The following is a 15,159-nucleotide window of genomic DNA, read 5'->3' on the forward strand; positions in this document are numbered from 1 at the left end:
ACCACAAAAAAACCCACATATATACAAAATCTATAGTTCACTTTTTGAATCACTTTATTTGCAATTATTTAATTGGGTTTTTCAATTAGCCAAAAAGCTATCAAGAGATTATCCTGGAGGTAAATTAGTGCATTAAGGAACACTATGAAAGCTCCTGGGCATTCCAGTTAAAGTCAGTCTGGCCCATAATATATTTAATTATATGTCATTCATTTTTATACTTTATGACACTTTAAAGTATTCCAACTTTATGTGAACAATAAAAGTCTGTTACTAGTAGCCTACAATAACTTTACCCCACTATCAAGAACACACACCTGTTAAGTACTTGTTACATGAGATTCTAACTGATAAGTTCTACATTATAAGAATATTTAATGAGTGTTGGTAAATTTAGTACACTGGAGAATACCAAATAAGAAAAAAACAGGTTAAAATTAAGGCATTACAACATGATGATGAGTGTTCCTTTATTAAAAATGAAAATAAATTAAACAGAGTGTATATTTCCTTACATTTCATCCTGTGCATGTAATTTTTAGTTTTTTCTTATTAATTCTGTATGTGTCCTTTTTTAAGCAACTGAATGCAAAGGTTTAGTGAAACTAAACCATTGAAAATAACAGATAGGAGATACTGAGCATTTACTAAGAGGGGAATATACAACGACCAGAAGAAAAGTTTTCTGCTAACATTAAGTGTTCACTATGTATTGTCATGCCCTGTTTGGTGACAGAGAAAGAAGAGAAGAGAGCTTACTGTATTTCGAGGGTTTGGAAGATAAAAATCAACACACAACAGATTTACTAAGTTTACTTTATCATACAATATTGTATAATACAATGATAGAATATACAATAGAATATATGAGAGAATATACAACACAGGATAGCAATAGAAGTTTTACAAGATTATTCCCTAAAACTCTGCAGTGAAAGCAAATGACAATATTACCAAGCTTCTCTAGTGACCAAGATCAAACATTAGGAGTGTATGAATGAAAGGACAGGTCTGGCAGCCACCCACCCCAACTGAGGCACCACTGCTTGTACAGCCTAAGGAACTTGACCCAGATAGAGAACAGTTCCAAGCCTGCACGTTTCCCCCAGAGCAGGACAGAAATCAGCCTTCTCCAAATGTTTCACTGCTTTTTTGAATAAAGTAGAAGTCTGATAGTTTGATAGTCTGAAGTCTGATAGTAAAGTCTGAAGTCTGATAGATACTCTGCCCAATGACAGAGTAAAACTTGCTGGTTCCACTTAAGAGTTGCTCCTTAAAGAACTGGTAGCTTGAAAGACAGAGATTGATGAGACCCTTCTCCCAATCCTTTTTGTCACTGTCCTGGGTTGTAGTTTAGGATGTATTCTATCACCATCTTCAGTTAATGGCCCATCAATGCCTTGTGCATGACCCATAGATAACTCCCTCCAGGAGCTATCTCTCTTTAATGGGCCATCAAGACCCTCTTCCATGACTCATCATCCCATTGTGAGATGCTCCGCCCAGGGGGAGGAGCCAAGCATTCTCACCTGGATATAAGCTGGGATTTGGGGCAGTACAGGCAGCCCTCACCCAATGGATTCCCAGAGGACTAGAGCTACCAGACCTTTCTACAGGATCACTGCTTCAGGAAGATCACCTCACCTGGACTGCTTCCATCACCCTGCTCAGGTTGTATTCTGACTCTGTCAGTGGTGGGGGTTTTTTGTATTTATTTTATTTTATTTTATTTTCCTTTTCTTCTCATTAAATTTTATTTCTGACTTAGAGCTTCTCACTTAGTTTGTTTTCAAACCACAACAGTCACTTAAATGGTAATTTATCTCTTGTTGAAATAAACTCCTCCAAATTGTAAGCTTTCTCCTGGATGACCAGTAGAAAAAAATTATGTGCAGTACTAAACGAAAAGAGAAGAATGAAATACCAAAAAGGTCATGAGATACAGAAGAAATGTCACAAGATAAAAAAAAAAAGGGAGTAATACCTACAAATCCCAAAGAACATGAAGCTTTTCAAGAATGTATGAAAGAAAAAGCTAGCTCACTGTTAGACTGTTAAAAATATTGTGATATCTATTCCCACAACAAACACATCTAGAGATATGAATTACTACAAGGAAACAAAAAGGGAAATAAATCTCTGAATATTTTATAACACACTGGAAAATTTAAGATTTTGTGTATGAAACTTATGAAATCATTAGGCAAATATACAGATGGAGGGAATGGCTAACCCTGCAATACAAATCTGAGATGTAATAAAATTTTGAAAATGTGTCAGACTGCAGAGAAACCAGGCAGGATCCCCTGGGATGGGTCAAGAACAAATAAATTTTCAGGAAGCCACAAATAAAATAGTACTTTACTCATGCAAAGTGAAAAAGAAAAGAGTAAGTTTGCAAAAATACACCCAGAGTAATGCAATAAGGAACAATGTGGAAGACTGCTTGAGTCTAACAGGCCTGTGTTACACATTAAGCTAAAAAATCTTGTGGAAAAACCTACTGAAACCTTTTGCAGATTTTCAAAAAACTTTGTTGAAAACAGACAATATCACATTGCAAGAGTACAATATTTAAAACCTTTTCAGTCATGTATAATAGCTTGTGATACAAGTAGAAAAAGACATAATAAAAATTCTGGGGTGCAATAGCACTTTAGCAAAGCAGTTTGAGGTTTTGAGGTAGGTGCTAAACAAACGTAGAACTTCAGGAACTCTGTTTCACCTCTGCTAGTTTTTTTTTTTAAATTTCTCCCAAACTCTGTCTAACACAGGACAAGACCATAGGTCAGGAAATAGCATGGTCCAGGCATAGTGCATCAGTAACTAAAACTCACAAAGAAATTCCAATTTTACAAGGCAAGCAGGTCATAATCAAGAAAAAAAAAGCTCAATTAAAATGGTTGCGATACATTTTATTTTGAAAGACAAGGAGAGATGCAACAGGTATTTTTATAAATTACAAGTCCTGCACTACAACAATCTAGTCAGCTAAATCTATCATTTCTTCTCTTTCCCTCTGCTCCTCCTTGCTCAGCTATTTGTTCCTGTACAATAGAAACTTTAAACTTTGTCTTTGATTGCTCACTGTGATCTTTCTGAAGTGGTTTTCAATTTCCCTGCCCAGTACCACGAGCTCTCTTTAACACAACTCCTATTTGAGAAAATTCAAATTAATTAAAATTCTCTTATTTGAGAAAATTCAAATAGCAATTCTTTGCTATTTCCTTCTTTATGGAAACATTAACTTTTTCCTCATCTGTCTGTCTTCAGGTCTGAGCTGTGGAGAAACAGTATTATTTCTCTGTGTCAAATAAATTTGTCAGTAGTTAATACCATGGCTCATCATTCTTAGCTTACCACAAATCATTCTGTAAAATATCAGAGCGTCATGTTCTCAAAGCTTATTCTTTTTCTCTGCCCCACTAACCTATGCATCCATACAAGCATGCACCTCCTTATGTGACAGAATTTAAAGAAGAGTGGACTGAGTTACCTTATAAAAGATGGTATGTCTCTGTGAAAATATTGGGAATTAAATTATTTCCTGGGTAATATGTATGCATCTTTTATGATGTTAGATCTTATAATGTTATGCATCTGTTATATCTTTACATTTTATGTAAAGTGGTTTACGTATTTTTCTAGAAGAAAGTGTGATAACTCAGTCTGTAAAGTCTGAGAAAAACAAGGAATAGAGTCCATTGTAATATGCCAGGTGTTACCTTGACTAAAACTTTATGCAATACTGGTGATCTGATTTAGAAAGTGTGAATAAAGAAAAGCAAGGAAGTAGAAGAAGAAACTGATATTTTTTAATTGAATAAGTAAGATTACATAGTCATAGATGGACTTTATGATCATAGAATTATGGAATATGCTGAGTTGGGAGAGACCCAGCAGGAACATCGAATCCAACTCCTGATCTGATGCAGGACACCACAAGAGTCACACCATGTGCCTGAGAATGTTGTCCAAACAGGGTTTTAACTCTGTCAGGCTGGGTGCTGTGACCACTGCTCTGGAGAGCCTGTTCCAGTACCCAACCACACTCAGGGTGAAAAATGCTTTCCCGATATTCAACCTACACATCCCCTGGCTCATTTCATGCCATTTCCTTAAGTTCTGTAACAGGTCATGAGTGTGAAGAGATCAGTACCTGCCCCTCCATTTTCTCTCACACGAAAGTTGTAAACTGAAATGAGGTCTTCCTTTAGTCTCCTACAGACTGAACAAATCAAGTGACCTGAGCCACTCTTCACATGACTTCCCCTTTAGACCCTTCAGCATCCTTGTGGCCTTCCTCTGGATGCTCTCCAATAGTTTACTGTCTTTTTCTGCCCCCAGCCCTGGAGGTGCAGAGCAGAGGGGACAATGCCCTCCCTTGCCCAGCTGCCCGTGCTGTCCCTGATGTCCCCAGGACACGCCTGGCCCTCCTGGCTGCCAGGGCACTGCTGGCTCATGTTCAATTAGCCCTGGCCCAGGAGCCCAGGGCCCTTTCCATGGCACTGCTCTCCAGCCTCTCATCCCCAACTCTACACACAGCCAGCATGGCCCTGTCTCAGGTGCAGAATCCAGCACTTGCCCTTGTTAAACTACATCCTATTGGATGCAACTCATTAACCTGATGGCAAACATCATCTTACTCAAGCAATCTGATCTTCTTTAACTCTGTCTGAAGGCTCATCTCCAGCTCTCCAAGCCTTTCCTCATAGTCATGACGTTTTTGTCCCTTCTCTGAACCTGCTTCAACAGGTCCATGCAATTCCTCTGCTGGGGACCCCGGAACTGTATTTAGTACCCCAGGTGGGGTCTCAGCACCATGAAGTAAAGGGACAGAACTCCTACAATCTGATGACCATGCTGCTTTGGATGCAGCCCGGTATACATCTGGTTTTGTGAACTAGTTATTAACCTACTGTCTTTTTTAGTTATCTGCTTTGATGTTTCTTTATTTTGAAATTACTTCTACATGCCAAAATGGAATTATTTTAGTTCCGGAAAAGCAGTGAGTAGCGAATGAGAGGAAAACATAGGTATCAAAATCTTTTAGGAAAGTTTATACTGTAAGTTGCAATAAAACAGTACTGATAAAAAGTATATTGATTTAATGTGGTACAGCTCCATTCCATTTTCATAGTTGAAATGCTCTGAACCAGGCTGTGTAGAATCACATCAAATTACATATGTTGCTCTTTTGCAATCTACCTATAGCTAACACTTGATGTTTTGTTGTTTTTTGTAATTAGCAGTATTAGTGCATGAAAAGATATTGTGCAATAAAAATAGTGACAAACCTCGTTTTATGGGTACGCCAATGACAGTTACATTCCTGAAACTTAAAATGGCACACCTTGCCCATATCTATCTAAAATATTTCTAAGGCATCTATCATTTTCATATCTGAATGCCAAAGTCAATGTAAAATATTTACTATGGGTGGGGACAAAGACTGGCTAAATTCAGATGAAAGTACTCCATTTAGCTGAGCACATACTTATATTTTTACTGTCAGTAATTGTATTAAATGCTTAGGTTTGGGGGTACATGTTTCAAAAAAGCATCTAAAGAGCACAAAGCTCTGAGTCTCAGGAAGTACTAAATGAACTCCCTAAGAGCTGGAGAGGGAACAGTTATCAAAGGGGAACACCCACACTGGACCTGTGATTAACAAATATGACTTTATATCACATAGAATAGAGAAAAAATATGACTAGCTGCTGTCCCTGAACACACACACACAAATAAATTACAAAGGCAGCAAATACACAGTCCAAAGTCATATACAACACAGAAAAAACCAACTGGTTGATCATTTTGTATTCATTGAGAAGTATTAAGGCAGCAAACACAAGTAAAAAAAAAAAAAAAGCACATGTGTTCCATGACTTCATCCTTTCAATTAAACAGATATAATTTAGTTGTTATGTTCCACTGACCTTACTATCCTCCTCCAAATATTTATGTTTCTTGCTTTTCCTCTCTTTACAGAAAGGAATTTTTCATAGAAAATTAAGGAAAGCTGACTTTCCACACGAGTTATCTAAGAGTGTATGATTTAGAAGTATCTAAACATCCTTCCACAGATCTTTGGACAGTGTGTGTGTGAGAGATCACACACGCTGGACGTCCACACAGACGGGAACTGACAGTCTCCTTCCCTGATCTGCAAGCCCCCCCTCCTCACAAATCATAGCATGCATGATTCCACCCTCAAGATCTGTGGCCAAAAGGCACAGAGATAATCAGCACATTTAAAAAGCCTCATGAAGAGCAAACCAAGACAACCCAGAAGCTGATTTTGTCAAGCACATACCAGAGGATTTAATTTATCTTGTCCATTTCCAGCTGTAATATGTGCTGCAGTGTTACTTTATTAGTAAGATCATAAAGCATTATGAATATTTTTACAGTAATACAATATAAGACAGATTTGAGAAGAAATGGTATTTGGGTTTGGGTAGAGTATTTGAAACCCTGGCCACAAAACTTTCAAACACTTGTAGCTATTTTTTTTTCCTACAGACTGTAGATTGATACTGTTTACAGACTGAGAGGAATCCGGGCTAAAAGTTCAAGATAACTAGTCTGAATTTCAGTTTTAGGCATAACTAACATTCTCTGAAACTGGAAGATATTCAGAAATTTCTTCAACAAAAATGAAGGCCTTATGCACCTCTGCCACTTAAACCCTTCTATTTCAACTCTAAAGGCCGTATTTTTTTTCCTCAAAGTAGCAATTTATCTTTCAAATTATTGAATGAATTCAGGGGTACAGCTAGAGAAGAATAAGAAAAAGGAAGTAGAGAAGGACTTGTAAAATGACTCAAAGTGTAACCCAGTTATTACCATGAAAAGATCAAGGTCATATGATTAAGAAAATGCATTTTGGTGTCAAATGTTCTACAATCCAAGACATTACAGAGGGCAAGCTACAGACTTTATGATAAAAAGAAGGAGAAATAGGTTGCCAGAACGATTCATGAAACTCCCACTCAGTTCTTGACTGTGTGTGAATGCTGCTTCAGAACCTTGAAATCAGGGAGCAAAACAATCTAAATTAGGGGGGTTTGGCCCTCTGGATCCATGGTGGTTGTTTGCATCACTGCAACACACAGCAGTATCTTAGTATCATACATTTATTTCTTATGCTACCTATATATATAACTGTATGTAACTTTCTAATCACCAGAAAAATAAAATAAAATAAAATATAAAAAAATGTGACATTTTGCAAAGTCAAAATGGCTTACCAGTTTACTGGTGGTTTGAATAAGGTCATGTTATTAAAGTTTTTAATGCCTGTATGAACAGTGCACTAAACAAAAAAGATTTATACAAACAAAATGATTTATACATTAATTCAACAATTTTTCTTAAAATACACAACTGATTACACTAGAAACACAAGAAAAATAAAGCAGAGATGGTCATTACTATAGTGGGCCTAACTAACCCCAGACTGGATCCTTCATAGCATAACATTTTGAATTAAGGTTAAAAGTACTCCATTTTCAAATGCACTGTTCTCCTACAAACTGTCTAAAATGGATTATATACATATGGAATTAAAACCACTCTAGTGCCTATGTAGCCAAAGTGTACAGAAACCACAGGTCTATCACATAGCATCTCAGATTTCTGACTAGAAAGTCGGGACAGAAAAAAGTGAGGACATATCAGTAACTACGGACCTGACCATCTTTGACAACAAATAAATTTTGTAAGCCCTTCATATGCCTGATATTCTGGTCATGTATGTTATTGCTTTGTCATTTCAGAAATATTATTCTTTGCAGATTCTCAGGTAATTAATTGTAACTTGCTGCTTGACTCTGTACTTCTCTGCTTGCTGGAAAAAATATCATTACTCTGATCAGCCCATCTCATAAATCAAAACAATGAAGTATTGATTTTAAGTCTAGTCTTTCACATATTTGGGAAAACCTCAAGTGTTTTCTACACTCATCATAGTGAAAAAGGCATTTTACACAAACTTCTGAAGCTCACTAGAGAAAGAGCATTTGAACAAAATTTCACTTTTAATACTTTGCAAGCCTGTGTCCTTTTATGTTGCCCAAACATGGTTTTTTTACTTCATATTTGTCTCCTTTCCTTGTCTGTCATGTTGGACTACCTACACATGCAAAATCACACATGATAATTTCCCTCTCTAAACTTTCAGACTTTTTTTTTCATCTTACATTGTAAGACAGATCTGCCTGAATTACCTTTTTAACTGGCACTTTCATATGTATAGAATTTTTTATAAATTATTTAAGACAGAACAGCAGTTGAGATTTATGCCTAATTGTTAAAGAAACATGAAATATCCTGATTTAATTCAGTTTTCTATTTTACTCACGCAATATCTGAACAGGTACATCAGTTTCAAAAATGTATTCTTAAATTATAAAGGCACATGCTGTTTATTATGCTTTTCAGGGGTAAAATATTATTTTTTACAAGTACTTTAACTATATAAATACATACATAATAAAAATTTAAGCACACTAGTATACAATGTGCAATGCACATACCAATCACATAACTACAGTGAAGATCTAATTTCAGATAAATTAAGATAAACTTTATGAGCATATTCATTTGCTGCTTAGAATGCATGACTTATTTTCTTTGAACATATTTCATCGCCCTCCTTTCTATATATTATATTTTTATTAGAGGAATAAAGGGGGAGGGGAAGGAAGAACAAGAAAAAACCTAAACATCTCAGGATCATCAAACAAACACAAATGTGGTTTTGAGTTACAGTAATCTCATATAAAACATCTTTTGAAGGAATAATTTTAGAAGTAATGAAATAATACTGCTTTTTTACAGGAGATAGACAGAAACAAAGAATGTCTTTTTTAGATTTAATCACAAATACATCTAAGAAGTTATCAAGTTACCAAAGAAATACTACTAGGGAATCATTTACCAAGGGCTTCCCTTACCATCTTTCTTGTTTATTCTAGCAACTGTTTTAATAAAAATCACTATTTCACATGAAATATCTATACCTATCATTCTTCTTTATCATGCCCTTCTTAATTTGAGCACTGTTAAAAGATAAATAAACTTATGTTATTCTGCTAAGAGGCTAAGGGATCCAAAATTGTCAATAAAAAAATAAAATATTTCCAACAGACACGTTAAAAAAAAAGAATTGTCAAGTCACTCAGGCCAGAACAGCACAGAATGCAAGTACTTCTTTTATTTTGGAAGGAGAGGAAAGAATGGAGTTATTACCCAAGAAATCAGAGGAAATTTGGCAGCCTTTGTACAAGGAAATATATGTTTTCTTACTTTATATGAATTACTATCTTAAACTTCTGGACTGCAATTAAGTTTAGTCACAAATTAGAACTGTCTCTTTCAACCAGAGAGATTAATGCAGAGATCAAACCGAGAAACAAACACAAACATCGAAGAGATATACAGTCCATGAAAAAAATAATCTAATATTTTATCTCAGTGCTTACCAGGTATGTGCCACAGTGAAACGACGCTGTTTTGGTATGTTGCTATTTAAAAACATCCTTCTCAAGAGCCTTGGAGAGTTTCGAGGAGAAATAACTGGACACAGCCGGGGAGAAGCAGGTGAAGATTTTCGAGTTGTCCTGGACTTTTCATGTTGCAACAGGTTTTCCCTCAGGGTCTTCACAAGATCTTCATTTAGCCATGGATTTTGACTGTGTGTATTATCCACTTCAGGAACAGGCAAATTGTCTGGACTTGTCGGCTGAGCCATGTTTCTCAAGTAACTTTGCTATTAAGATCTAATACAATCAAATGTTGGCTTAGCTGCTTAAAATATTTCCGTTCTAAATCAGTTCCCAAGAACTGTTCAGAGACCTTGCACCAGTTCAGCCTATTCTGTTTTCAACATGGTGTTGCCTGCCCTTAACGTCTGTCTATAGATAATGATCTACAAAGGAAAAAGCAGGCTAACTCCTCCACAGAAACCGATTAAACATTACCACTCCTTTCACAGCCCTGCTGCCAAAGATCACTTCTGAGCTATCATAGCAAGTGAGCACAAGAGGAAGAAATTGCTTTAGCACAAGCTTTATCAGAGCTGTAAAGCTGCCTGTTAAACTATCGTAACTAATGTGCTGCAGCTGCTTGAGTGACTTCTGGTTATGTACATAAAAAGTGCTGGAGGAGGGCTTAAACATCAGATGTGTGCTCCTTTTGTTTGATTACTCTTTCCTTTGCTTATTCCTGAAGCTTCAGGGACGTGGAGAGGAAGGGGGACTGTGGAATAACTCTTCTGTTTTTTTCAAGGATCTACCATGTTCGTCTTTCAAGGATCTTCCATGTTCCAGGAAAAATTCAAGATTCCAAACTATTATCTCTTAAGCTAGAAAATGCTATAATTAAATAGTGAAAAAGGGCTTAGTTTCTGCCTTCTCCTCCCTGCCCTCGAGTCAGTTTATCACAACCAGTTTTCAAATGAATTTAGGGAAGTCACATACTTGCTACCTAATAGTTTTCAGAAAAACAAACCTAATATTTAAGAGATGCACATCAATATGACTATGACAGCTACTATATGTGTTTAATGAGATAGTCTTATTTTAGTATTTTCATCATAATATTACCACTGATTGAACTAAGAAAATGCCTTTTTTCTATTCAGATATGATGGGGATACAAAATATCAAAAAGCTATTCAAACAGAACTTACAGAAGATAAAAAGGCAAAACTACTTGCATACCGCTAATAAATTTCATATTTATTTTCATGTAATTATGCAAATAAAATGTTGGTGCATTTTTGTGATACAACAACACCTTTGTTAATCAAATTGTAGCCTTATACATTTTTCAGTTTTAATAAAATAACCAACTTCATTTATTACAAAAGATAAAAATTTTATAAACGTTAAACTGTGTTGGTAACTCCCTAATAGCAGATGAACTCTAATAACAGGAGGCAGATGAAAATTTGCTCAAAGTTTTGTTTTACAGCAACAGTAACAACAACAGTCTTTTCAGTTATAAGCATACTTCCTGTTCATCCCAGAGGAACAAAGAATCAACATTTTGTGAGAGATTTCTCTGTGAGAGATTTCTTTTTAAATCAGAACACTGGTTTCATATAATTTTCATTGCTGCAATATATTGTTTTCTCTTATACTTTGTCTTAGAATCCAGCTATCCTTTGTGAATAAGAATTTTCTTTGAAGCACAGTGTCTTGGCTTTCAGTAAGATGAAGGGCATTTACAATTGCATGACCAGGTGTGAAAGGCAAACACTGCTCCCTGTTTTGCTGCAAATTCAGAAATCCTGCAAAAGCAGCTTTCTCTCACAATGGAGAGGAATCACCTTTGTACTTAGCACTGAAGCCACAATTCCTGATGAGGATTATAAAGAGAACATCATGATGCTGACAGGAGTAGATGAGAACAGTAGTGGAAAGGTTAGCTTACATTAAGAATGACATTGCTATCAGGTGTCAACCCCATTATGTAGACAAGTTTCAACTGTACTGCGTCATAGTGAAATTTGATAACAATGTACTTGCAAATTTAACTCAGTATTGAACAGCACTACAGAATGCAGAAATTACTGTGCATTGTGGTTTTTGTATTTCTCTAACATTTTATAGAAAATTTAATCATTATGTAAAAATTAACATTAACCAAATTTAGAATAAAGCCCAGATATTATTAAAACTACACAAAACATTTTAAGCTGTTTCATCAAGAATAAAATCAAACCAGACATAAAATGGTATTTCACAGAAAGAAAAAGAACTTGATAACTAGCACAATAACTGCTTCCACACCTTCTTGACTGGAAGAGTAGTACACACAGAACTGGTATTCAACAAGTAGAAAAAATAAAAGCATGATATATTAAAATGCTCGTAACTGTGAAGAACACACATACCACCCTCTGTTATTTTTTCTTAATTAGTAAAAAACACTAACAATTTCATAATAATTCCAAGTACTTCTTTTAAATAATGCAGTCTGTATAACAAGAGCTATGTTCTTTTCTGCTATGAAATACTGCCATCTGATGTCTATTCCAAAGCATAGTCTTCAGATTAATGCAGTGGCTTTAGTAAATTAGTCAGACTGACCCATTGGAGATCAACAATCAATGATGTGATTAAGACCATTAACAATTATCATAGTGGACCTGGGATCATATTTTAAGGTGTTCCATGTTTCAAAGGTAATTATGGAAGAGGAAAGCACTAGTCCACAGATCAGCAGTTTTATTACCCTTGTTCCTAAACTAAGTCAACAAGGGCCTTTGACATCTTGGATTACAGATATTGAGTGGGTTTGTTACATTTTCAGAGAGGTAAGTTATCATGTAAATAGAACAGCAGGATAAATCTCTTAACATAGAAAGTGAACTAAGTCATTATTTGCACGAATAGCTAATGAAAAGCTGACTGTGTTAGGTTAAATTTCTGAACATAGATGATCCATGTTCCAGATACCTCCTTTTGACATATGCCTGCCCATCTTCCTCCTCCTTGTCCTCAAAGGAAAAAGAAAAGCTAGGAAAAGTCTTAAGTATGAATTGAAATTAAAACCTGTGGACTGATTTTATTATAGACTAGAAATATGAACAGTCTTCATTGTAACAAAAAGCAGAGATCTAACTTCCAGCAAAATCAAATAAGTATTATGTGAGTTAGACAAAATGCTCAGGTTAAGAGTCAAGATTGAGGAACGATAAAGCAGAAAAATGGCAGTAGGATGAGGTGTTTACACAGGTATTAGAATAAAGACATAAAAGAAAACTGTTCCATAAAGAAAAAGTAGCATTTCCAATTTAATGTGTTAAAAAAAGACAACTAAGTACTTCTTTTTCTATAAGAATTAATTGAGAAACAGCCCTACTAGACAGTGTTACAATAAAAAAATCTCGTTTTCTTACAAAGATCACCAAAATTATTAATAAAATTTTGAAAACCTTCCCGAGTTAAAAACAGAGTATATGTTTTTCACATACATTAAGAAAGCATCAGGTTCAATTAGAAAATGCTCTCTAGAGGTTTTAATAAAGATTACAAAAAAAGTATTTTTACATTCTTCTATTCTGATGAGTTAATTTTTTGGCTCTTCCCTATTGAAAGGAAATCATGAAAATTTTTATTAAATTAAATTTTAAAAATTACTGGTCCTTTTGAAGTAAGAACATTTGAGAGCAAACACATACCTAATTTCCAAAAGTTAGTACTGAGAGTGCTTTAAGCATGCTGTATGTCCTATTTAAAGGCATTGACAATTAAATCTAATTTTGCAGATTTTGTTTAGTCACATCTCATAGGTAAAAATTATATCAAGGACAGATGTAAATTCTGCTTGCTGTACATTTAACTGAATCATTATAAATCTCAAGACAAAAGCATAGAACTAGAATCTCCCAATAAGGAAAATTCATTACAAAAAATCTAGAAGTACCAGTAGCTTTAATTGTCTTCCAGTGACCACCTAAAGATACTAAAAAATGAAATTAAAGTGTTCAGTTCTTGGACTTTTCACAAACTTTCCTAATAAATATGTACCTTAGGATAAATGTACTTTAAAAAATTACAAGCTTAAAATGCTTACTCTTCAGTAAATTACAAAGACTTCCTGAGTTGCAGCATATAGAAAGAATTGGTTCCACAGAGAGTACTGTACAAGATTAAACAAGTATTTGATCTCACATAGAAGACCGTAAACAAGGATTTTAGAGAACTTTCTTTGTTACAACTACTTTGAACACAGAGTATGATAAAGTTACTGTAATATTTTTAACTGCTAATCAACATATAAAATCTATTATGTGATTATGTCTATTTTACATTACCTTCAAGAGGGTTTTTCTTATTAGAAAATAAATTCAGTCACTTGGAAGAAACAGAACTTTTTTTACATCTTAACTGGGACCAAGTTGAGAATGCCAGACACACAGGAATGCAAGCCAAACCCAATCCTTCAATGTGTTACTTCTTTGAAAGCAAGCAGATCAGCATCACAGGATCACAGAAGCTGATACTGACCTCCCCTGATGAAGTCGTTTCTGCAGGAGCAGCTTTAAGGCCAGACCACACTGAGGCACTTGAGCACCTGAGAATGGTGCTAAGTGGAGAAAAAAGAAGAATAAGCCAGAGGTGGTTGTTAAGAATGGCTGGTATGCCATGGTTTAATTTCCTGGAGCAAATAACATAATACTGAAGGTATGAGACGACTAAAGAGAATTGTTCCAGATAAAGTAAAAAATAAGAATCTTGGTTGGCAATATGATTATTATATGGAAAGACAGGTTGATAAATGAATTGAGGAGCATAGTAGTGAGGAAGAAAAGGATAAAAGAAGAAATTATCAGGTGATAGAAGTCTAAATAAAATGTTATGTGAAGCGAAGTTCAATACCTGCCAATTGTCACATTCTCAAAGAGCTGGGATGGCATTTATGGATTTGCCAAGTGAAAGGTAGTGTTTATCAGACTGTTTTCCTAGCAGTGACATGCATGGCCTGCTGAGGAGACCACAGGTACCAAACAGCTGCGAAAAGGTAAGAAGGGGGTTGGTTGCACTTAGCACAGAAATGGCAGGCAATCACCAAGAGATTAAACCTTTAATAGACCCAGGTACAGGAAACACATGTGCGTCTAAATTTTCAAAGGGAATTCTAGGCTGCTGTATTCACTTTCTGTCTTTGATCTGAGTACATTTTTAACATCCTAACAGAACAATGGTGCCTAAAAAATCTTTCCAATCATGGCATTAGAGACCTAAAAAGACCTTTCAAAATCATGGCAAAAGACCTGGCATTCAAAGACCTTTCAAAATCATAATCAAATACACAGACATTTATAAGTATATTTTTAGAAAAGGAACAGAATACACATTGGTATGGTATATTTGCCTCTATAATAAAACCATTTGCCATCACTTAAAATTCTAGAGCACTTCCATTCTTGAGAAGTTTCTAATAAAAACATCTCACTTTGCAAGTCAGTAAAATGTGACTTTGTCAAAGATTTCTCTTTTTTTCCATGTTTGCAAATATTGTCATGATTCCACAAAAAAACCCCAACCAAAAAAATAAACAAAACCAAAAAACCCCACATTTCATGGGGTAAGATTAAAGAAAATTAATGTACTTCTACACAATTACATCAAAGAACAGGCA

The 15,159-nt window shown here is 35.2% G+C and overlaps 1 protein-coding gene across 1 annotated transcript in view; it reads right to left on the bottom strand.

Moving 5' to 3' along the window:
* The window catches only part of PDE4D (phosphodiesterase 4D), a 310,959-nt gene extending 301,202 nt beyond the window's left edge, over positions 1-9,757 (bottom strand). Inside the window, exon 1 of the mRNA XM_066339532.1 lies at positions 9,489-9,757. Within this exon, the coding sequence (XP_066195629.1) occupies positions 9,489-9,757 (269 nt within the window). The remainder of the gene's footprint in view (positions 1-9,488) is intronic.
* Positions 9,758-15,159: the final 5,402 nt, after the last annotated feature.

Source organism: Sylvia atricapilla, chromosome Z (genome assembly GCF_009819655.1).
Source record: "Sylvia atricapilla isolate bSylAtr1 chromosome Z, bSylAtr1.pri, whole genome shotgun sequence".
Taxonomy (NCBI): Eukaryota; Metazoa; Chordata; class Aves; order Passeriformes; family Sylviidae; genus Sylvia; species Sylvia atricapilla.